Below are 26,077 nucleotides of genomic sequence, written 5' to 3' on the forward strand. Positions count from 1 at the left end.
TGTTGCTAAAACTTAAAGGATCATTCTGGTAGTTTTCTATGTTTTTCTTCTTGTCAACAAATCTCATGTTTGGATCCAAACCAACAATGAACTGATCTACTAACAAGTATTGTGTGTGTATCAAAGCCTGATATATCTGATTCCTCCGTGCCGTAGACCTCCTGTCGTTGTCTAGAATCTATTAAAAACACGTCACATATACATATACATACAGTACTGAGCAAAAGATTTAGACAAGATTAGACAACAAGGTAATTCAAAGTGCTTTACATAGAGCATAAAAGGCATTAAAACAGAATATAAAAGCAACACAAGTAAAAAGACATATAAAAACTATTAAAAAGTGTTAAATTTGGAAATAAAAAGAAGCTAAAAGGGAATAAGACAGATAAAACAAGAGAATAAAAGTAACAGTGCAGTGTAAAATATTAACCCTTAATGTGGTTTAATGAAAGGCGGCAAACAGAAAAGTCTTCAGCTGTGATTTAAAGAACTGAGAGTTGCAGCAGACCTGCAGTTTTCTGGGAGTTTGTTCAGATATGTGGAGCATAAAAACTGAACGCTGCTTCTCCAGGTTTATTTTGGACTCTGGGGACAGAAAGCAGACCTGATCCAGACCTGATCCAGACCTCCTGAGAGGTCTGGATGCCTCATAACATAGCAGCAGATCAGAAACCATTCAGTGCTTTATAAACCAACAGCAATATCTTAAAGTCAATTCTTTGACAGACAGGAAGCCAGTGTAAAGATCTGACTACCTTATTAACTTGATCCAGAGTCGAGTAAACAGCAGAGAGTTAAAGTAAATCAATATTCAGTCTTTCAAAGACAGTTCTCTTCAGTGTTTCAGGTACTCGACAGGTCGGTTGTTCCTGCGTCTTGGAGAAGTCGCCACAGTTCTTCTTCTATTGTGGATTTCGGCGTCTCAGCTGCTTCTGTCTCTTCATGTTAATCCCAGACTGACTCCATGATGTTGAGATCAGAGACCATCTGTTGCAGATAAGATAGTTCTTCATGACTCTGGTTGGATGTTTGGGCTCGTTGTCATGCAGCAGGATACATTTGGGACCTACAGATGCCTCCCTCATGGTGTTGCATTATAGATAAGAATCTAAACATCTAAAGTTCCTGAGATCTGAGATCAGAGAAGAAGAGTATGGAAGCTGCTATTTAGTTTTTTTCTTGTTTATACGATACAATCACATAGCAGAAATATCTACATTCAGCTGTACACCTCTCCACCTCCCTACAGTGCTCATTAAAGTTTCATTTGATGTCATATCAGCTGGCAGACAAACAGCCGAGCTTCACATCCATCCGTCTGTGTATGAATCAGTTTCTAATCCAGTACACACAGAGAGTAAATGAAGTTTATTAAACAGCTGTTCAGAGTAAATATAGACCCCCTCAGGGGGGTGGCAGGGGGGGCTTAGTTTGACTGAGTGACCCCTCATTACAACAACTTCACATCTTTAATGAAAGGCTACTTAAATGTTATACAGCTTTAATTGGAGGAGAATGAAATCCTCCACTTACAGAGTGCTGAGAGACGCTGCAGCATGTCTGCTATTCACCGTCTTACTCATAACACGCTGTAATATATTTATCCTGCTCAGGCTCTGTGCAAAACCACACAAATCTGCCTTCTTTTAATAGAATCTACGTTGAAGTCACGAGCTGTCAGGACACTCGGTTTCCTTCTGCATCCTTGACTTTTAAAATGTCACTAACTTTGAACTGGAATTTAAAAATATTTCCAGTCGTTCTAGTTGTGACCACCAGATGGTGCTAAAGCAGCTGCACACAGCAGCTAAAACATAAAGCTTCTGTTTCTTACTGTCGACAAATCATTCATATATTATTAGGGACCAAGCCCAAAGGGCAGAGGAACACTGTAAAACAATAGGTGAGGAGCCTATTGTTTTTTGTGTGTTTGTTTGTTTGTTTCTTTATTATTACGCCACTTAAACCCTAAATTTAACCCCCTAAACATGCTCCAAAACTCACCAAATTTAGCACACACATCAGGTCTGGTGAAAAATTTGATAAAATGTAAAAATTAATCCCCAAAGTGCCAAAATGTGCTCTCTAGCACCACCTATGTAACTAAAATGGCCGCCACGGCCCGTAGGAATGTCATAGAGAGATCAAACCAAAACTCAGTTATCCGTCCAATCAAGACCTACAAATCATACACTGGCACCCCTTCCCTAAATCCAACAGGAAGTCCACAATTAGCCTTTCAAAATAAGACTTTGCCCCAATTTAAGTCCTCAAACAAACGCTATCTCCGAGGGCGTTAATGTATCAGCTTCACACTTTAATAGATGACTTATGACACTGTGCTGAAACAAAGTTGTTAAAAACTTTGCAATAACTTGAATGGTTTAGATTTTATAAGCCCTGAAAGTTGCAGTGCCACATCACCCTTACAAGGTAAAAGAATGGGGAGGCAATCTATGGGCATGAACTTTGTGTCAAACAGAGGCTTTTGACATCTGAACTATAAGTCTGACCACTTTCAAACCTGTATCAATGGATTTGCCACAAAATTTCCAACTAAAATATGATTTTTAATGTTAAATTTGACCAAAGTCATGGGATTTATGAGGATATTTCACAAGAAGCGTACTCTAAAATCCTCCTCTCCAACTGCTCCTGGTGATGTCACTCCCTCAGTGCTGTGAAACATTCCGCAATACACACTCATTATAAAATCACAGGAGGAGCAAGAAAAGACTTTAAAACTCACACTCTAATATCTCAAAAACAATAAAAGATAGAAAACTCAAGTAAATTCAAGATTTGTAGGTCAAAGTCTCGTGACTCATTTAAAGTTCAAATGAAGTTTGTATCTAAAACTATGTGGAAGCAGTAAATGTTCAAAAAGGTGTGGGTTCACTCACACTCTCCATTCAAATATATGAGTACAAAGAACAAGAGACAAACTTCTCTGTAAATATTAACATTTATTTAAGTATACAATTTAGTATTCTCACTAGCCCACCCACCCCTCCCGACCCTTTTCACAGGTTCGATGTCAGTATCCGGGCTTCTCGATGCAGCATTAAGCCTCGCTGGAGGACGGTAAAAACTCTTTAAGACGAACAGTTAAAACTTAGCGTTGATTATTTCTTTACACCGTTTTACAGACGGAGGATCACAAGGCATCGCCAAAACCCAACAAGCTGCTTGCAAATGCCACATTTGGTTCATTATTATTTGCTTTTTTTTTTTTTTCTTAAATGATTCTCCGTAAGGAGGCATTTATAGTCGCGACTCGCATTGCATAAAATGATAAGTTTGTTAACTGAAGGACGGGAGAAGATGATTTATTTTTTTTATCATTGTAGTTATTTTTTTTTGTGTGTGTGATGTGATATTTGTTTTGAAATACTGAATGGAGCGCTTCCTCCTGCAGGAAATAACGGAATGATATCACAACAAAAGCAACCAACCAGACAAAAGAACAAAACTCCCATCATCATAATCACAAATGCCACAGTGTGTGTGTGTGTTTGTGTGATTTAATGTGTGCAGACATTTTTTTTTTTCTATTAAGCCAAAGAACTTTGCGTCATGTTTGTATCCTCCGTTTAAAAAGGTCACAATATTACAAAACCTTTAGCTTTTTAAAAAATGTCCGTCATCGCTGTAACTTACCCGAAATAAAACAAAAGTTATATTTGACAAACACACCCCCCAAAAAAAACATGAACTATCGTAGAAACCGTGTGCAAATAAACCGCCTCAATTACATAAAAAATAAAAAGTTGAAGAATCACGTGAGGCGCCCCCGGCCCCTCCTCCTCCTCCTCCTCCTCCTCCTCGTCCTCGTTTTGGTCAATGGATGTTTCTTTATGAAAAAATAACGTGGCTAAAACTACGATTTATTATTAGGAAACTCGAAAGGTACGAAAAAGAAGCACAGTAAGAAAATAGTGTTATCTCGCATTTAAACCGACCGTCCAATCAAACACAAAGAGGATCCTGCCTGTTTGGTCGCAACATAACGTCTCCCTTTTTTTTATCAGTTTCTCCAGACAAGAGGAATGAAAACACGAAGGAATGAACACACACACACAAAATATTCTCCCCAAGAAGCATTGTACACGATCCCTCTCTCTCTCTGTGGAGCAGCTAGTGTTTTTATATGATTATTGATTATTGATATTGACAAATGTAGACGGCTGCGTCTCTACATTGTGCTGATGATGCTGTTAAGTGCTTTTTCTAATGATGATGATGATGATGATGTTCCCATGGGGGGGGGGGGGAGGTCTTTAACGACGAAGGTGTGTGACGATCATTACAGATTTAACGGATGAGGTATTGCACAGATTAATTGTAATAATAATAATAATAATAATTATAATAAAAACAAAAAAAAAGCAAAAATAAATATACAGCAAATTCATACATTTACATTACAATTTTAGTCAGATTCTGGAAGATTTTTAGAAGATATTTTAGTGTCAGCGGTGGTGGTGGTGGGGGGGGGGGGGTTGGTGGGGGTAGAAGGGGGGATGAGGCGAGAGATATTCACTAGTCATCCCACTCGTCGTCGTCCTCGAAGTCCTCGTCTTCGTCATCATCCTCGTCTTCGTCTGAAAGAGTAAAACACAAAAGAAAATATTTGACGAGTGTGGAAACCAGCAGGTCAGAGGTCTTGTTTTTTGGCTGTAAATGTTTCTTTGTCTATTTGATGTTTTATTGTTTTATGACTTGTTGAAATGAAGGGGAGGACTATGTATAAACCCTTTGAGCTTCCTTCCTCTCCTGCACAATGTAATATTTTACTGTGTAATATTTTTATTGTATCTTTTGTGCAAAAACAAACAACCTAAAACCAGGATGCACTTTCTATGTCTCTGACTGTGGAAATCTGACGTTTTCACATCGCAGATGAAGAACAGCAGCATTAAAACAACAGTCTTACAGGTGAAGCTGTGTGATTGTACTGTAACGGGTATCCAGCTGTTGTCAACGGTTACCTGAGGAATGGATGGCTTTGCTCCTCTTCTGCATCACTTCCATGAGAGCGCCGACGATGCCCGCGGTGGGCGCCGGCGTCGGAGGGCCGGAGTCTGGAAGATCCGACACCTGGAGACACACAAACAGGTTCAGTCCTGCTCATTAAAAACCCCCCTAACCCACATCAGATACTTCCTTCATCATGTTTATATCACAGGAATATTTACAGATGTGCAGTAAAATACAGATGTTAGTGAACATACTTTAAGATATCAACCTGTTTTTTCTTTTCTCTTTATTTTATTTATTTATTTATTTTTAGAATTTTCTGTCTTCATTAGCTAGTGTATGTAATACTAATAAAATAAAAATTAATAAATAAATAACTAAAGGTAGAAAGACTCCTCCTCCTCTGATTGGTTCACTTTTCTGTTCATTTGTTCTGCTTCTTCTTGTCATTTATTTTTCTTTGTATTTTCCTAAATTATGTTTATTTATTTGTTTGTTTTTCTCCTCATGTTGAGGAGGTTCGCTGTATCAGCCTGTACAGTCACATCTATTTTATTTCTATTATCTGGATTTTATGCAGACTGATGTGTGGAAATAAAAAGAAATTAGAAAAAAAGAGAAAGATTAAATTAATTTTGCACATGAATATGTATATAAATGCTCAACATAACATAATAATAATGAATAAACTTTTCCAATTTGTACTTTTCCTGCTACATTTATTGATTTTTAAAACTGCATTAACTAATGTTTTTGTTCACTAGTTTGCAGTAGAAACAAGTAGTGAACATTAACTCTGACTCATCATCAGCTTTTAAGTTGATATGTTGAATTTGTCAGCAAACAGTTGTTTATTTCCACATCCAGCAGTTACGGAGCAACATGATCCTCCCATTGATAATGTCAATAATAACATGTGAGGTTCCTCAGGGTTCTATTCTTGGTCCTTTATAGTTTCAATCTGGTTAAAGCTGCTTGAAATGAAGTTTTTTTGTCCACTTGTTTTCAGCAGAATAGTCTGTAAAAACTACTTCTGTCATATTATCAGCTTATAAAGTACTTGTGGCTAACATGTTAGCAAACAGTTGCTTATTTCCACATCCAGCAGTTACGCAGCAACATGATCTTTAGGGGTGTCACGATATATAAAATTCACGGTTCGACATGGCTTTAACTATTCCTCAAACAGTTTAGTTGTGCTGCAGCGGAAACAGAAAACAACTTTTCTGTTCGTTGCAAGGAGTCAGAACATCTGCCGACAGCTGTTCTTACAACGTGCTGTCTGACCACGTCAGAAATCAAATGTGTTTATAGTTGTTCTGAACATCTTCACTCAAAGCCGACCGTCACAGAGAGGGGCGACACAATATCATTTAAAAACTGAGATAACTGCACATAATTTAATAATAATGACGGCAGCAACACTACATCAGCATGGGTAACCATGGTAACTTGGCTAAACTGGCTAACATGAGCATGCTACAGCTAAGTGGTGCTATAACCTCCAGGTGGAACTATTGCTCCACCAAACATCCTGTAGTGATCGGTTTGGTACGAATATACAAACCGTTACACCCCTAATTATTCATGTGGAGTCGTGTTTCTGTCCACCTGGTGAATGTGAGTCCAATATTCACTCTCTTTTAGCTCTGTTTTTACTCTCTACCAACTCCTGAGGGAAATATCTGGCTCTTTATCTGCTAAATGCTCCACTATGTTCACCAGCTAGTCTACAGCTAACTGTGTCTGTTTGCTGTTTGGTGCTGAGCAGGTAGTGTACAGCGGCTTTTTACAGAACAGTAAAGTTGCAGCCGGACAGATAAACAATGAGCTGAAACTCACTATAAAGCTCCGTAAAGCCGAGAGGAGCTGCAGAGTCACTGATGATTCTCTGTAGGTTCATCACTACGAGCCAAAACCAACACATTATTACACACTGACAGCCGCTTTAAGTTTTATTTCTTGTTTATCAGACGCTGATCTACGTTTTAGTTCCTCCTCTGTGACGTTGGATAAAATAATAAACATAAACCGCCGGCGTGCAGCTTTGAGTGACGTGTGATGTGGAAATGCGTCTTACGGTCTTGAGCTGGATTCCCTGTCGGATCTGGTCCAGCAGGGCGTCTCGTCCGGTGCTGGAAGGCGGCGCTCGGTTGTTCTGCTCCACCTTCTTCAGCTGAGCTCCTCCTCTGATCTGCTCCAGCAGCGCCGACTTCCCGCCCGGGCTCGGCGAATGAGGCGAGTCTCCGCCTCCCCCGACGCCGTCCATCTCCGGGGGCGGAGGGGGGCCGGGCGGGGGAGGTGGAGGAGGAGGGGGAGGAGGTGGGGCGGGGGTGGAGCCCTGTGGAGACTGATGGGCCAAAGGAGGAGGTGGAGGAGGCGGGGCTTGGGGGGCGACGGAGGAGTGTGAGGAGGACGAAGGAGGAGGAGGGGGAGGCTGGTGGTGGTGATGGTGGGGAGGGGGAGGTGGCTGGTGGCCTCCTCCTCCTCCTCTGGTGGGAGGAGGCGGGGGAGGCGGAGCACCCAGAGTTCCTGGCCTGGAGGGAGGCGGGGGAGGAGGAGCTGAGGCGGGGGCTCGGGAAGGAGGAGGGGGAGGAGGGGCTCCCCGACCCCCTCTGGACGGGGGAGGAGGAGGAGGGGGTGGAGCTGAGCTGTGTGGGGGGGGAGGAGGAGGAGGGGCGCCTCCACGGGAGGGAGGTGGAGGGGGAGCTGCGGGGGGGAGACAAAAGACACGAGATCAGGTTAGATAACAAGATGACATCACACTAGTTCCTCCAATCAGAAACATGTTTCTTCTTCTTCTTCTTTTATCTGGATGTTTGTTCTTCTTCTCTGTTTGTTTTCATTCATCTGCTGAAGGAGGAAATTAACACCTGCATCTATGAGCCTGATCTGTGACATCACAGCTAGTTGTGACATCACAGCTAGTTGTAAACTTGAAACTGAACAGCCAATCAGCGTAGTGTTTAGAAGACGTGTGTTTGATCGTATAAACTGAAACTGTGTTTGATTTGTTTGATTCTTGTTTCATATTATTTATTTGTGCTGTTTGTCTGGTCGTCTATGGTTCCAGTATCCAGTCTGCTCCGCCTCAGACCATGTCCAGTTAGACGTGTTTTACCTGAAACCTCGTACATAAAAGTGAATTGTTACCAAAATAAGACCAAATTTGTATGTATTTTGCAGAAACAAAAGGAAGCAGAGGAGCTGAATGTAACTGACTGACAGTTAATCAGCAACTACTTTGATCATCATTAATGTCTCTAATTCCAGCTTCTAAAATTAAACTAATTGAGGCTTTTTTTAGCACGTATAAATAGAATGTAGTTTATATTAACAGACTTTAGATATTTATATGTATTTCAGGCTGTTTCTACAAACTTGTAATGATTCATAAATAATCAAAATACTTTGCTATTATACTTTTTTTTCTTCTGTCAAATCAATTAATTGACATTGTCTTAATAAATCCTCCGTACATCGCTTACAAAACGCTGCTGCTGCTGCTGCTGGGAGGCTTCTAACACCATCCAACAGACGGTCACATATAACTCCTGTTTTAACCTCACTGTACTGGTTTCCAGTAACTTTTACAATTCATTTTAAAACGTTGGTGCTCACTTATAGCAGCCCTACATGACTCCACAGTACATTAGTGACCTTCTGCACCCCTACACCACTAGTCCAGCTCTTAGATCCTCCACCTGGGGCTTTCTAAGTACCTCGTACACATTTTAAGACCCACGGAGATCACGCCTTCCAGTCAGCAGCCCCCAACTAGCTGAAGGTCCTTGGATAATGTAAACTCCTTCAGAAAGCAGCTAAAAACCTGTTTTATCTGCTCGACTTGTGTATTTTATCTGGTGTTTTTGCTTTTCTTAAATAAAAGACAAAGACGCCACGATATCTGTGTGTTTACATCACACATGGTGTTAAAAAGAAGCATTAATAACAACAACAACAACAACAATAATAATAATAATAATCTTTATAAAGAAAAGAAAAAATGTTTTTCACCTTTTGCACATTTCACAATAAAATCCTGGTGAAACTGATTAAAGCTTCGTTATTCAGACGCTGTTTCATTATTTTAGATGGTTGATGGACACACCAAAGGCATCCTGAGTGTGTATGTTAGTGTGTGTGTTTGTGTGTGCGTGTCAGTGTGTGTCAGTGTGTGTGTTAGTGTGTGTGTTAGTGTGTGTGTTTGTGTGTGTGTGTGTGCTTGTCAGTGTGTGTCAGTGTGTGTGTGTGCGTGTCAGTGTGTGTTAGTGTGTGTGTTAGTGTGTGTGTGTGCGTGTCAGTGTGTGTTAGTGTGTGTGTTAGTGTGTGTGTTAGTGTGTGTGTGTGCGTGTCAGTGTGTGTTAGTGTGTGTGTGTGCGTGTCAGTGTGTGTTAGTGTGTGTGTGTGCATGTCAGTGTGTGTTAGTGTGTGTGTGTGCGTGTCAGTGTGTGTTAGTGTGTGTGTTAGTGTGTTTGTGTGCGTGTCAGTGTGTGTGTTAGTGTGTGTGTGTGTGCGTGTCAGTGTGTGTTAGTGTGTGTGTTAGTGTGTGTGTGTGTGCGTGTCAGTGTGTGTTAGTGTGTGTGTTAGTGTGTGTGTGTGCGTGTCAGTGTGTGTTAGTGTGTGTGTTAGTGTGTGTTAGTGCGTCAGTGTGTGTGTGTGTGTTAGTGTGTGTATGTGCGTGTCAGTGTGTGTTAGTGTGTGTGTTAGTGTGTGTTAGTGCGTCAGTGTGTGTGTGTGTGCGTGTGTTAGTGTTAGTGTGTGTGCGTGTGTTAGTGTTAGTGTGTGTGTGTGTGTGTGTGTTAGTGTGTGTTACTGCGTGTGTGCGTGTGTGTTCTCACCCTGCCTCCTCAGCTCGTTCTTCACGGCCTCCACGCCTCCTTTCTTCTCGATGAAGTCGTAGATGACCTTGGACGTCTCTCGGTCCTTCAGCTGAGCCTCAGAGATGCCGCACATGTCGAACAGGTTCTTCAGTTCAGGGTCCAGGTTGTTGAGCTGCAACGTCAACGACACACAAAACTGTTAAATAACACAAACACACACACACGCACATGCACACACACACACGCACATGCACACACGCACACACACACACAGCTGACGACAGTAACATGAACTCTTCTCATAATAATTCATTATCATTCTTCATGTTATTGTCATGTTTTCTTCTTTTCTTTCTTCCTTTTTTTAATATTATCATTCATTTCTTACCTTTTTTTTCTTAGTTTGGGTTGTTTTGTTTAACATAATGTTTCACTTTCAGGTTGTTGTCACATGTGGCAGGTGAGTCTTTATGGTCCTCTATAAATATATAGTTAATAACTATAGATTAAGGTGGTTGTAGTCAGTGGCGTCCAAGACTGACATGTGTTGCTTCAGGCCGTTGTTTTGATATATTGTATCTATAATGTGATGATCTGATGAAAATAATATCAGCAGCAAGAAAATATTGTGTATAAAGTAATTATTAATACACCCACAGCCTCCTTATAGAAATATTAGATATGTGCATTTAAGCATTTAAGAATCAATTCAACAGTTCCTGCTGCTGTTTAATGTGAACTGATGTGATGTTTTTCCATCCAGTCAGTCACAGAGTCAGTTTGACACCTGGTGGCCAACAAGAGGAAACACAAGCTGCTGAAACTCTCAACTTCTTCACATCAGATCAAACGTTAACCTGCAGCAAACAGTGGAGAGTAACTAAATACATTTACTCAAAGTAGTGTGAGGTACTTGTACTTTACTTGAGTATTTCCATGTGATGCTACTTTCTACATTTCAGAGGGAAATATTGTACTTTCTACTCCACTACATTTATTTGACAGCTTTAGTTACTTTTCAGATGAAGATTTGACACAATGGATAATATAACAAGCTTTTAAAATACAACACATTGTTAAAGATGAAACCAGTGGTTTCCAACCTTTTTGTCTTTTGACGTCTTACAAAAAGCAGTGTGTAGTCAGGGTCACATTTCACATGTCTATGAGTTGTTAACAGCTCCACCAAATAGTGATTTTTCCCTCTAAACTTCTCACATGCTTTCATTTCAATAAATGTTCAAATGATCCAATATTTCAGCAAAAATCAAAGATTAGAGAAAAAGTCCAAAAACTGAAAACAGATTTGTGTATCAGAACTTTGTTTTTTCTTCTTTCCTCTCCCATTAATCATCTCACCACCCCTCAGATTTATCTGCTGACCCTTTGGAGGGGCCCGACCCCTAGGTTGGGAACCACTGGACTAAACTAGCTAACTGTATATAAAGTAGTGTAAACTAGCTCCACCTCCAGCAGCTACAACAGTAACATGCTGCTCTAACACTGATGCTTCACTATTAATAATCTAATGATGTCATATATAATAATATATCAGTCAGAGGGACCAAACCACTACTTTTACTGCAATACTTTAACTACATCAAGCTCATAATACTTATGTACTTTTACTGCAATACTTTAACTACATCAAGCTCATAATACTTATGTACTTTTACTGCAATACTTTAACTACATCAAGCTCATAATACTTATGTACTTTTACTGCAGTAAAGGATGTGAATACTTCTTCCTCTGTTGCCTGCAGCTCCGTCTCCTCCCAGGAAATATTCACACCTTTTGTTATTGTCACGCTGCAGTGCATTGTGGGAGTGTCGGCTGTGTGACTAACGTGTGGGGTCGTGTGCTCGGTCAGTCGGTTAAACACAGACAATCAGGAGGCAGAGAATGTAAAGCAATCAGCCTCCTGCTCGTTAAGGCTCGTCAGTCTGAACGTTCGTTAGAGGACAAACTCAATGATGACACGCACCAGCAGCTCCGGTTGCTACGAGAAACCAGTCAGAGGTTCCCAAACAGCCCTCATTTCATAATTACAAACATTACTTCAAACGTTAAATGAGAACACTGAACCTGTTTACATTCCTACTCTCAGTTATTACATGTTCAAGATGTCTTTAATTTATAATTGTGTTTTCTGTCCTGGTTTATTAACTTGGATGTTTTTCTGTCACTGTACAGACTGATGTATGTAAAGCAGGTGACTAGAAGCAGTCGTCATATTTTATTAATTGATTAGATGTTTGGTCCGTAAGACGACGTCATCAAATGTTTTGTTTTGTCCACAACTCAAAGACATTCAGTTTACTGTCATAACGGACTAAAGAAACCAGAAAATATTCACATTTAAGAAGCTGGAATCAGAGAATCGTCACTCAAAAACAATCAATCGATTATCAAAATAGTTGGTGATTAATTGAAGAGTTGGCAACTGATTGATTGATTAATTGTTGTAGCTCTGATCATATTCACTGCTGAAGGTTTCACTTCACTTCCCTGAAATCTGAGTTTGACATCATGACTAGTAGAAACCAATAACGGTTCAATATGCAAACAAACAAGAACATCATGAGAACTTGAACCTTTCAACACTTTCAATTAAAGACTCAAGTTAAAACATTTTCACTGATTCTGGAATTTTCTTCCACAGTTAAAATAAAACAGGTGTTCTTTAAAACTGGTTATTTTTACATGATGTTAGAGCTGAAATTATTAAATTGATTAGCTGCCAACTATTCTATCATTTAATCGTTTTGAGTAATTTCTATTAAAAAAAAAAAGTCCAAATTCTCTGATTCCAGTTTTTCAAACATATTTTCTGGTTTCTTTAGTCTCTCTGACAGTAAACTGAAGGTTTGGTTCAGGATCAAAGAAGGACGTCATCCTGGGCTTTGGGAAACAGAAACAGTGATCAATGCTTTTTGAATAACAACAAATTTTGGGATATTTTATAGACCAAACAACTAATCAATGTTTTTACTCTTTGGAGCCGTTTCTAATCAAACTCTTCATGATGAAGGAACATGTCACCCAGTGCAGCGATGTGACTCACTGACGGGTTTTTAATAAGATACATCAGGCTTTGATTCACACACGATACTTGTTAGTAGATCAGTTCAGTGTTGATTTGAGATTTGTTGATGAGAAGAAATAAAACAGAAAATCTGCAGAATGATCCTTTAATCTGTGGAGCAACACCTGATATCAAGTCTGTGATTTTGTTGCCACGACTTGTTTGCGTTTCTTTTTTATTGATTAGTGTTTCTGAGTTCGTGCAGCTCTGTAACGAGGCTGCAGTCTGCTTCTCTGGAACATTGTGCAGCTTCTGAGACGCAGCGAGATGTTTGTTGAATATGAGCAGGAAGCAACAAGAGCCTATTGTGTGATTCCATCATGCAGCCGCCACACAGGTCACTATTGTGTTCCTGCGTGCGTGCGTGCATGCCTGTGTGTGTGTGTGTGAGAAGGGGAATACTCACATCAAAACCTGTGTTTGGATCCCAGCCCACGTGACCGATGTGCCTGAGGAAGACAGGACAGATGTGGTGAGATCACACACACACACGTGTCCATACTGACACACACACACACTGTTTATATGCACACAGAAGAAGTACATCAACTATTTAGCGTGTGCACATGGTCGCCCACGTGCACATACTAAATAGTGAGCCCACACACACACACGCATGCATACGTCACTCACAGAGACAGTGTGTTCATTGAATGCGTTCAGACTGGACGCAACATGTTTACTGCTGCCATGCAGCTCGGCGTTAAGCTGCTCGTCAGATGGTGGAAACACTTTTCTGTGTTTAACAAGGTCTGAAACTGAAAAATCCAACATTCTCACCAACTTCAGCTGTGTGAAGGTTTTTTTTATTCTTTACACGACTATTTCTGTCATTTTTTATGTGAAAAACAGATTAAATAAACTTGGAGACAGAACTTGTTGCAGATTAGAAATCCTGAACATCATCCATGACGACTGCAGGGTCACAGAGGTATTTAGTTTCATTTTGACCTCTGACCTTACTGTTCCTGCTTCCTTCATGTTGCTGTGATTCAGGAAGTGAAGAACTGAACATATTCTGATCTCTGATAGAAACTGGACTCACTGGAAGTTGCTGGGAGTGCCGATGTCGGCTTTGGTCAGCTTCTTCTTCTTGCCTTTGGTCTTCTTGTCCTTTCGGGCCAGGCCGCCATGGCTCAGCATGTTGTTGATGTGATACGGCTGCTGCTGGTGGCTGTGGGAGTTGTGGAAGCGGACATTGTTGATCTCCGGGTTCTTGATGTCCACTGTGGCCATGTGTGGCAGAGCCGGACCTGCACACAGGGAGGGAGAGAGAGAGAGAGAGAGAGAGGGAGAGGGAGAGAGGGAGAGAGAGAGAGAGAGAGAGAGAGAGAGAGAGAGAGAGAGGTCAGTGGCAGAGATGATTTTTTTTCCTGACTAGATTTCTACTAGAAATGTCAAAATCTGTCGTGCAGCTTGTCAAGAAATGTTCTGATCCAGTTCCTGCTTTGATTTTAGTGACTCTGTGACCTTTCACCTGTTGTCATTGTCTAAACAAACTTTATGAAAAGGTAAAACACTGAGACTGAGTTTGTTTTGTCCAACATTTACTGTTCTAACCAAGTAAATTTAAGATTTCTTACGACCTTTTAACATCACACGGGATGTAATTTAAAGCCTTTTTCATGGTCATACCAGCCGAGGAAAGTAGGAATGATGAGGCCGAGAATTAGGTTATTACAACTAGAAATACTTGCCGATTTTTTTAAACATTCAAATTTTGCAGGGTTGTTTATAACACACTTCTCTGTGGTGTGTCAAACTCAGAAGACATATTTATTGTTGCTTTACACAGACTTTAAGTACATTCATTTATTGATATCTATAATCACGTCTCTGTCAGAACCTCCCAGCAGCGTGAAACATTCATTTCTAATAAAACCACAAACTACAGCTTCAATCAATCGAGTACAAAAAATACTTTAACGATAATTCTGACAATTTTCTATATTTTTCTTCTTGTCAACAAATTTCATGTTTGGATCCAAACCAACAATGAACTGATCTACTAACAAGTATTGTGTGTGTCTAAAGCCTGATATATCTTATTCCTCTGTTATTGTCCAGAAACTATTAAAAACACGTCAGTGAGCCACACCGCTGCACTGGGTGACATGTTCCTTCATCATGAAGAGTTTTCAGTCTGTGGAAAGTGTTTCTGTATCGGGATGAGGCCACCGTGCATGCACGAGGACAGCTTCATCAGTCTGAGTTAGTCATATCAAGTGGATATCTGACACATTTACAGTCTTTTTAGCATCAAATTCCCTCTTTGTGTTTCCTCGGACAGTGTTTCCCTGTTGAGCTGCAGGTGGAAGTATAGTAACAAAAAGAGGAACTTTGGCACTAAAAAGACTGTAACGTTGAAAGATATCTACTTGATTTGACTCATTTGGACGCTGAAGCTTCATATTAGCTTCAGATAAACTTTTAAATACAGTTTTGCACAGAAGGAGGACTGTGGATTTTATCCTCCATCACTTCCATTGTAAGGTCATTATGAAGGGATCTTCTAATGGTCAGTATGAACAGGAGGAATGATTACAGCGAGATGGTTGCACTTTGTAGCAAGACATCAAGCAGGAGATATTTCACTGGACACAGTTCAAAAGTCAAAAGGTACAAACAAGCCTGCGGAGGTACAGATTAAAAGAGAAAAGTCAACTCCTGTTTCTCTGTGAGCCGTCAGAAAGCTGTGAGTTCTATTAAAAACATGTCAATGCGCCACACCGTTGCACTGAAAAACCCTCGTTACCTTCATTCTCATCGTCTGCCCTGAGTGATATTTGACTACCAGTATTGCTGCTGCATCCACATCCAGACTGCTGGACACCACCCTCATCGTCACGAGCTTAACTTCCCCTCGCCTCAGATTTGTTAGCTGGCATAAACTTTAATCAGGGATTGCGGGGATTTTGACACTTATACATTATGAGATGAAGAGCTTTGTAACTAGCTGGAGCAAGTAGAGAAACAGTGTTTACAACTGATCTGATGGCACTGAATGAAACAGCTTCAACAGCCTCGTCATGACTATCCCACCTGTAGTTTAATATGTGTATACAACATGACACAATCTCCCATGATCACACACAAAAACAACTTATAACTAACATTACTACCTACACCAGACAGGAAAAAGTAATAAGTGTGTTTTTGAGGAAACTGGAATCAACACTATCAAGACTAAAACCTGCAGACGACCTGATATCATGGTTGTAATGACGACTGCAGCCTCTCTGGGATACTGGCAGGACTTTATAATGTGTTTTTTTTTTTACAGGAGTAAATAATGTAACCAACCCCTCCTGACTCTCCACAATTATCAATATACCTTTAATAATCCCTGGTACTTTATCATGAAGTTTGCTTTGCAGTTATAAGGCTTGTGTTTAGACCTCTAGACCATCAGGAGAGCGCTCGGTAATCCCCGGGACCTGACGGATCAATACGGCGAAGAGCTGCTGTAAACTCTGTCGTCTTTCATGTTCACCAAAAGTGATTTCATCCGTCTGCACTGAGCTTTTATGATCCATCTTTTGCATTATAAAATGTCAACAAGGCCCTCCGTGTCTTCCTCCCGTCGGTCCGGCTGTTCGGTCCTCGAATTCCTCGTAATCTCCACAAACTCTGCCGCAGCATCTGACATAACCACTAATCCACTGCTAATCCCAGTCCAAATCCCTGGATTCCCCATGAATGCTGGATGTCTACGACCAGACCAACAGGCTCACCTCAAATCTCCTGTCTCCTGAGGACCGAGGCGGGCCTGGTGGTCGTATCCCCCCTTTAAAACTGAGCTGCATGGGATGGTTCTGTGTGGTTATCGGTACCAACCAGGAGTACTTTCAATGGTATTGATCAGAGCTCACAGCAGGATGAAGTATGTTCAAACCCCAAATTACTCAGATCTGAACTTGTTTCTTTACTCTTTATTATCAAAAGGTCTTTAGCTCAGTACTGAAAGCTGCGAACCTTCCTCCTAAAACTCTGGGTTCTTCAAGAAAGACCTGAGCAGTAGGGGTGGGAATCTTTGGGAATCTCATAATTCGATTCTTGGTGTCAGATTTGATTCTTGATTGAATAAATAAAAAAGGGGCACAATTTGTAGTCTCTCACTCCAGTATAGTGTGTGCCAAACCATTCACTGGCGTCCTTAGTCCACTGAAATGCAATATGAAACATAACAGGCAGCTAAGATAAACGATCTTGATGAAAGTCACTGTCAGCAGAGGAAAGTGTGAAAGAGTACGCAGCTTTTAGAAAGTTAACTGCATTAATTAAGTATTTTACAGTCTTCTGCCTGTATGAGAATTGTAAAATAGTAATTTACTGACCAACATCACTAGTTAAATGTCTTCTGTAATGACAGAAGTTGGTGTGTTTGCTCTGCAGTAAGGGGAGCAGCAGGAGGACTGCTCCGCTGCGTTGTTATTAACGTCACGTCTCCGGCAGAGGAGAGCAGCCTCTCTGCTGCACCGTCAGCTCCGGGGGGAAAGACACTGTTGTAGACGCTGAACAGGTGCAGGGTTTTTTAGTTGAAACACAGTGAACACCAAGTTATTTTCTTGTTGGTTTAAGTTGTTTAAGCGCTGCAGTGCGTGTTGGTCAGCTGCTCTCGTTTGTTACTGCTACAGTTCGCTGCTCCGCTCCGCTAACGTTAGTCTCTGGGTGATGGTGTAGGAAGTATTCACAATATACTTCATGTTCATCTCACAAAGGTTATGATTTAGTCATTAAATAATTGCCTTCTTTGAAGATGACCTACAGGATAACTCTAGCATGTACCTGCTGTAGACTGTCCAGGCAGTTGAGTTCTGTCTTTTTCGTCCCGTCAACATCACGTTATTAACCAATGTTTAGAAAATCTATTTGACATTTGTGAATCAATTCAAAATCGCAGCAACAACCTTCCTTCCTCCTTGGGTGGATACAGCAGAGCACCCGACTGCATTCAGTCTGAACAGCATCTGTGAAGAAGCTTCAGCTGGATTTAAGAGTTCATATCAGAGTCAGAGTCCTCAATGTTCCCAAAACAATGCGAGTAATCCCCGAAGTACTAACGTGAGCACCTTCCCAAACAAGGGTGTTGTTTTATTGATGTTCTCACAATGAGGACAAGGACAATACATGGAAGAGAAGGGAGGAGGCGAACAAACATCTCCCAAAACAGAGAGGCACATCCAGAGCAACAACAATGCAACAACTGATTCGTCGTGACATTTTCAGCTGTGGAACATGAGACCGTGTCACCGGGGGATGAACTTCAGGGAAAAGAACCATCTCAAGCACATGGAGTTGATTGAAGAGTCGACTGATCTGTTCAGTATATGTTAATCCTGCTCTTTACAGTGTCAGTGTTTGCCAACAGTCGGGGGGGCTTAATGAAAGTAAACAGTCTTTTGAGACGACGTGCAGACATTGCTGCTACACCAAATTAAAGCTCTGACGCACAGTGACCTTTACTAACAGCTTGTTGGTGTTCAGATGCAGGAAAACAAAACGCAGCAAAGTGGAATTTACTTTTAGAAGGCAACCATTAGATTGCTTTGTTCACTTTTCAGTCGATCTGAAGTATCAAAAAGCTGCTTCTTATGCATTCAGAGGCAACAAACCCAAAGTTCTGACATAAAACTAACTGACATCTCACTTCTTGTCCATTGATTGAGACATTTAGCCAGCTAAATCTGAAAACATATTTTCTATCCACACTAAAATCATGTGTTTTAAACCAAACCAGGACTTTTGTAAATAGCCTCCAGAGTGGATCCAAAACCTCGAAACGTCAGCCGGGTTTTAGTGAACGACAGGAAAATTGAGCTTTTCTGAAATTCTGATGTAAACCTGTTCAGTCACAGTTGGGAGCTGTGAGGCGGTAAAGTTAAGAAAACAACTTTCTGTCATCTCCAGCTTTCTCTGACTATAAAAAGAAGTCTTCTGTTCACACTAAACAAGCTTTTTTCTCACCTGAAAACTGAACTTGAGTAAATAAATCTGAAAACTTGCCTTTTTGTAGTGAAAGTCTGGTTGAAAACTGTTATTAGAGAAAATGATGTTACACCCGGGGCAGTAAAGTTAAGAAGACAACTTCCTTTCTCCTTTAAACTCTTCAATTGATAATTTTTAACCATTAATAAAGTTAATAACACAGTACAGCTGTTGTCATTGATCTGTAAACAGCTTTACAGATGTTTCTTTTATAATAGTGGTTAATCGGGAAAATGCTTTTTGGGCTGCAGGGGACATGTTGTTCATTCATTATTGTTTGTTATTGTAAAAAATAATGATGTTTTATGATGTGATGACGCTGTGGTTCAGGTCTGGTTAGGTTTAGGTACAAAAAACACTGTTAGGTTTAGAGAAAGATCATGGTTTGGATTAAAATGATCACTCTCACAAGATCTTTCACAAAGCTAGGGTTACCATCGAGACACAACCATAATACACCGATGGTCCCACTGGTCAACACCAGTGTTGGGCAAGTTACTGACAATTAGTAATTAGTTACTAGTCACTTCTCTCAAAAAGTAACTGAATTACTTTACCAATTACTGCATATAAAAAGTACTTTTGCGCTACTTTTAACGTAAAAATGTAACTCTTCCCAAAATCTCAGAGTTTACTGCGGATCCACAAATCAAACCAGAAACAGCAGCAGCAGTTCAGTAACAGGTATAATTTACAATATATAACATTATAACTCCAGAGACAAAGCTTATGCTTTACCATGAATTGGCTGCAACGACATGAACTTAACATGTTATTCCCAACCCTGGTCAACACATGTTCAAAGACAATCAACAACTGTTTGCTTGTGAATCAAAAGAAGATGATGGAGAAGAGATTTAACGGATGTTTCATGTGGATGGAAATCTTTACAAATACGACCTGAAAATGCTAAGGTGGACGTATGCTAGCTCAGTGTAGACACAATCTAAATACCAATATATACTAGGGATGTGCAGAGAGCCCAGTATTTGTATTTGTATTCGAATAAAAGTGGAAAGAGGCTTAAAAATCCTGTTTTTGTTTTTATGACACTTTTAATTTTAGAAAATTAAAGTGTTACAATAAGTGTTCATGAATAAACTACCTTATGAAGGAGGTCCCCACACCGGGTCTCTAACTGGAGTCTCCCAGATCATAGACGACTGCGCCGAATACTGAGCTAAAACTTTACTCATCACCTCATTGCAGACAGACCTCTACCTATTTATACACCCATAACACAGAGACAGCACACCGTTTAAGGTGTAGGGAAGAACTTCATCGGCGATTATGGCTTTGCACTTTTCATTTATTACCTATTTTTTATAACCTAACTTTGTGGAGAGGAGAAGGGGAACAACAGCTCAGCTTTATCTCTGGGGAACACCCCCAACTAATAACTTTTTAAATATTTGTATGACACAAATATTAGTATAAAACCCACTATTTGTGCTTTGCTGAATAATGTTTTTGTATTCGGGCACACCCCTAATATATACAAACACACCATAAATCTTTATTCATTAACTTTATCTGCATTTATTTTTTCAGAAGCAAACATCAAAGCTCATCTCTGATCTAATCCACATGTACACTGACAGTTTTACGACGCTGGTTCATGTAAACTGTCTTCTATTTAAAGAAACATTCGGTGAGTAATGATGAACTGAAAAGTCTAAACAAAACAAGATGTTCAGCAGCAGTTAACTGTGAGGATTACAGATTAGGCCTAATGTGCATCACAACAGGGTTTAAAGGGAACAACAACAGAGACCATGTGGTCTACATATGGCACAGATGGGATTCCTGCTGACCAGATTAACCTGCATCAGACTCCGCTGTGTGTCACCGTGCGAGTCACTCCGTCTGTGAAACGACGCCGTCAACGTGTCAGGAAACATCACGACTCCACACGCTCCGGTCTCCTGGAATGTGTGATCCGGTCACGCAAAACAACATCTATTTTCGTAGAAGACGCTGTTTTTAATCAGCTTGTTGCCTCGTCATTCAACCAGTGAACAACTCCAGTCTGCTTTTGTTGGATACGTATCCAAATACATCCGGATACAGAGTACGAATTGACCCAGAATCTCACTCAAAGTCACTTTATCCTGGAAGATTTGTGCTGTCGTGGTGAAGGAATTTCCCCCGCGGTGATTCAGGGTGGCTCAACAGTGCAATATGTGGTCTATATGATACTAGCGCCTTTTTTTTTTTGGTGTGTGTGAAAATCAAGTACCTTCAGATTGCATGATTGGTGGAAAACTACTTTACCATGTTAAATGGCTGCCTGTTCGACCATGTGGTGACCCGGGAGAGTTTAAACCAAGCGGTAACCGCCGGGACTGTGAAATGAAGCCAAAAACTGCAGTTCCTTGAATGGCCACTTGAGGCTCCAAAAGTGAGTCAATCCCCATAGACCCCCATGTTAAAATGTCCAACTTTACAGCAGAAATAAACATGTTTACAGCCTGGTACAAACAACGGTTTTGGTCTCTGTAGCTAATTTCCTCTTTCATGACAACTGTACGGGGGTGAATTTTTTTATAACTTGCGACAGCCCTACTCGTGTCAACCCATGTCAGAAATACCAAGAGCTCTGGAGGGCCACAGTAGCACTGAGTCACATGCTTTTATTGTGTTTCTGCACAAATAAAGTTCTGAATGAAGCTGTAGCTGTGAACAGGGTTCACAGCTAAAGGTGTGACCTGTATGTTTTATCAGCGTGAACTTGAGGTGCAAACTGGCAGTACTGATAAGTCCGGTGCAGGACCTTTGTAACTGTTTGTCTACAGGTGTGGTGACTGTGAAAAAACTAGGACGCCATAATTCAACACTACAGCAGATAAGGAACATATGAGCACTGCTGTCATTGGTTACTGAAGGTGGATTTATACTTGATCTCTGAACACACTTGACTTGAAGAGGTTTACGCAGAGCTGCTGTAGATACCTGAGGGACAGGTTTGTTGTGTCCATGCATAGACTCCGAAGCTACACCCGTTAACACTGTAACGCACGACTATAAAACCCCTTCAGGGCTACAAAGGGCGGCCCGCTAAATTGGCAAACGTATCCTTTTCTCTCCGTTTTGGCCGTCTATCCAGACTGAAATGGCGTTTTTCTTTCCAGAGTGTGTAAATGTGAAAATGCTGGTTTGGTGTTGTAGCGTGTAAACAGATGATGGCGGTGGCGTTTCATTGGAAGAGGAAGAGGAAACAACGACAGTAACAACAACGGCGGACGGCTTCATGCGAGCGTTGTTCTCTTTATCGTCTCAAACTGTTGGAATCTGCTGCAATAAAACTAAATGTCAGGAAGTCGTCAAGGAAACGTAAACAGTACACCGTTTCTTCTTCTTTGCTGGTTTTCTGTGGCTGACCTGCTCGTCTGTCCTCTGCACATGCCCGGTAGGAGGAGAATTACCCGTTTAGGCGCTTTAATATGGACGGAGGTGTCGTTTTAACCCTTTCATGCATAGTGGTCACTACAGCGGACAGCTATTCAAAAACTGTTTTCTTATCTTAGATATTCTATAAAAACCTGCAAAGCTCTGAAAGGCCTCAGTTGGAAGTGAGGTTTCATGGCTAAAACTTTAAAACAAAACTAGAAGACAGCTGCATTTGTGATAAATGATCAATAAATAATTATGGAAGAAACGATGATAACAAACGTAATCACTGTAGGACTGATAATTGGATGTATCCCATTGTTGTGGATCCTTATTTCTTAGTTTATGTGTTCCTTATAATTATTGATTGGTTTGTTAATTTCTGTTCTTTTTGTGTTTTATTGGTTTTGTTGTTTCTGCTCATGGGGCGTTGAATGATTTATTTATTTATTCATGTTATTGGATTTTTGTTGTTTGATTTCAAAGAACAAACATTGTTAAAAAACTAAATTAAAACAATTTGTTTTATATTCATATAACCTTGTGATGAAGGACAATAAAACAAACACCTGTGAGCCTGAAGAAGGAAGTAAAACTGAATCTGCATGATCAATATTAAGGGTTCAACATACCATTTTTAGGGTCACCTCTTTTGTCTGCAAAAGAAAAAATTAACACGGTTATACTTTCAGAACCATCCTAATTAAAAAAAAAAAAAAAACATTAAAAAAGGGAAAATTGTGCTTCGTTAAAATGGAAGATAATTAGAAGTTTAACCAGAGAAGAAGAAGCTGTTCAAGAGTCAGAAAGTGTCGAGTTAGTGTGAAAAACATGCTGCGTCACGTCTTCGATGCCGCTGGCAAAACGTCAGAAACACAGTTCTGTGGAAGTCTTCACCTCGAGCAGAGGAGAATTAAAAAAAAAAAAGGTTTGAAAGCTCAGTTGCGTCTGATATAAACCCTTAAAAACCTCCTCGTGTCCCTGCTCCGTGAGCCTTTGAACCCTCAGTCATCATCGCAGCTTGAGAGAGGTGCACTTCAAAAGGCCGACACGCTGAGAGCAGCTGGAGGGAAGCCAGAGAGGAGCTTCACTGCAGACGTTTTACTGCACAGAGTCGGTTTTACTACGGCAGAGAGGAGCAGAGAGGCCACAGCAGCAGCAGCAGAGAAACAAAGAAAATAACACGGTCCCAAACTCAAACCAAAGCTCAGCCCACGTCCTCATCTGAAGCTTTGTTCATCCTCCAACATCAACACCATTCTAGATGTAAAAGGTGTTTAAACACTTTCACACTGGAATATTAGACGGAAACCTCTCGAAATAAATAAAAGAAGAGCTGCTTTGTTTGTTGTGTTTGACTGAACAACAAGAAAAAGATGAGAAAAGAAAATGTTTTATGCTACGATGAACAAGAACAGGACGAAACAACAGAGCTGCTACCAACGAGTCTTTGCATCATCGATCAATCTGTCGAATACTTCCTCGATCAATCAATCAGCTGTTTGGTCCATAAAATGTCAGAAAATGGTGAAAAATGTCGATCACGGTTTCCCGAAGTCCAAGATGACGTCCTCAAACGTCCTCCAGCGAGACAAAAGTGAATTTCTTCACTACGTTCAAAATGATCCAGAGAGAGACTGACGGCATGTTGTGACGCATCAAAACTGGATCTAACAAAACAACCTGGTCTGATCACAGAGGGATGACGTGGATGATGCAGGTTGTTTTATTTTTAATAAATGTATATAAAGGAGTTACTGTGAACTTTTACTTCCTCTGATGACTCTCATGTTTAATATGATCTGGATTTTCTGAGCAGGAAACAATCAGCTGAGTTACAACATTAAGTCTTTTTAGAAAGATTCATTACTGATAGTGCGTCTACATTAAGCAGATCAAATTCTGAAATGACATTTGTCCACACACCTCCGTCCACATTAAAACACCAAAACAGGTAATTCTCCTCCTACTGAGCATGTGCGGGGGGACAGATGAGCAACTCAGCCACAGAAAACCAGCGAAGAAGAAACGGTGTACTGTTTAGGAGCCTTTTCTCTCCCAGTCAGTCATCGGTTGCGTGTGTCTGTTACAGCCGGATATGAGCGAGGCGGAGCGGTTTGGGACCCAGATTCAGGTTTTGTTAGTAGAGGAGGAGGAAGTGAGACCTCCAGTTTAAAAGGGTGTGAAAGGTGAAAGGTCATCACAGGCTGAAGAAGCAGAGAAAAGAAGAAAACAAACTGAAACGGTGAAACAACTCACCGGTTTTACGTTGCCGTCGGTTGAGCAGGTCGTTGATGGCAACTCGGAATCGTTTGGCTTCTTCCTCGCTAGCAAAGTTCAGACCGACCTGACAGGCCTGAGATGAAGAGGAGGAAGACCACAGATTAATAAAATGTTCTTCTTCTTTAAATAAGAAGTATTCAACAGAGAGATTATAGCAAAGCAGTAAGAACACCTTGTATAAGTACTTCTAAACCTGACATCTTATTTTGAAAATCTAAATGCTGCATCATCATCATCATCATCAGGCACTGTCTGGGGTTATTTATACTGTTGGTTCACTTTATCGTCTCAGACGATGTCATCAAATGTCTTGTTTTGTCCACAATTTAAAGATATTCAGTTTACTGTCAGAGAGACTAAAGAAACCAGAAAATATTCACATTTAAACGTACAATATGTAATTTCAGCCGCTAGGGGTCTGTTAATCAAAACAATAACAAAAGACGGAGTGTGATGACGGTGTGAAGTAGCAAGGGATCATGGGAGTTGTTGTCTTCGTTGTTAAACAACCAGCTTCTCCGGGATAGGATTACTCCGGTGTTCATCATTCGCAGAGGTCTCCTCCTCTCCAGAACAAACGTACACGCTGATTAAAATCATTAAAAATACTAATTAAAGCTGTTTCACCTAAAAAAAAAAATCAATATTTCTCCGACGATGTTTGGTGACCACCGGACTTCCTGGAGGGGCTGTTAGCCGAGCTGCTGCTAACGGTTGTCCAGTTTATTTCTCTGATAACTTAAGATCCAGACGTCCAATGACTAAAATCCTTCTTCCGGCTAAAAGATATAGTTAAAAACCACCTAAATTTATCATGAAAATGTGGCTTAAAACTGAATAAAAGTCATTTTATAACAGTTTGTGTGGAACAACCACAACGCCGATGTATTATCTTGTATGTGTGTAAGTTACTCTTTGGTAGACGCCATTGTAGCGGACAAACACAGCGCCGCCGTATGCATCTGGTGCGTGTTTACTCTTTGGTAGAGGAGGTATGACGTCATTGACAGGCGACCAAATGAAACGGTCCGTTACTTTGATTAAATTACAGATTTCTCTGGGTTTGATAATGTAAGTACACAACTCAACAACATATATAACATAGGTCTAGTTGTTTTTAGACATTTTAATGTGGAATAATTACATATTATAGCTTTAAGAAGCTGGAATCAGAGAATTTGGACATTTTCTTCTTAAAAAAAAAGACTCAAAACAATTAATAGATTATCAAAATATCTGGCGATTAATTTAATCGTTGACAACTAACTGATTAATCGACTGATCGTTGCAGCTCTACAGTTGAGAGACGAGAGCTTCACATATGTTTTGTGGGAATAAAATGCTGCTCGGATCTGTGTTTCTGCTTAGTTCAGCCTTGTTGCTTTGTTTTATTTCTGCTTTTCTTTTTTACTTTTAACATTTTTAAAGGACACATCCCTGGAAGCCTGCAGCTGCTTCACATTACTGCATGTGTGTAAAGCAGGCGGAGTGTAAGAGCTCTACCGTGAATATTCGACTGTAA

General features: G+C 40.5%; 1 protein-coding gene across 2 annotated transcripts in view; it reads right to left on the reverse strand.

Moving 5' to 3' along the window:
• Positions 1-3,558: 3,558 nt before the first annotated feature.
• Positions 3,559-26,077, reverse strand: part of wasla (WASP like actin nucleation promoting factor a) — a 33,428-nt gene continuing 10,909 nt past the window's right edge. Inside the window, exons 4-11 of one of the 2 annotated variants that reach the window (XM_042410809.1) lie at positions 24,532-24,628; positions 22,905-22,928; positions 13,940-14,147; positions 13,301-13,343; positions 9,825-9,978; positions 7,064-7,692; positions 4,995-5,103; positions 3,559-4,607 (exon numbers count right to left, since the gene is read on the reverse strand). In XM_042410809.1, coding sequence (XP_042266743.1) covers positions 4,546-4,607; positions 4,995-5,103; positions 7,064-7,692; positions 9,825-9,978; positions 13,301-13,343; positions 13,940-14,147; positions 22,905-22,928; positions 24,532-24,628 — 1,326 coding nt within the window. In that variant the 3' untranslated portion in view covers positions 3,559-4,545. The remainder of the gene's footprint in view (positions 4,608-4,994; positions 5,104-7,063; positions 7,693-9,824; positions 9,979-13,300; positions 13,344-13,939; positions 14,148-22,904; positions 22,929-24,531; positions 24,629-26,077) is intronic. The other variant, XM_042410810.1, reaches the window with a different exon arrangement.

Source organism: Thunnus maccoyii, chromosome 5 (assembly GCF_910596095.1).
Source record: "Thunnus maccoyii chromosome 5, fThuMac1.1, whole genome shotgun sequence".
In the NCBI taxonomy this organism is placed as follows: domain Eukaryota; kingdom Metazoa; phylum Chordata; class Actinopteri; order Scombriformes; family Scombridae; genus Thunnus; species Thunnus maccoyii.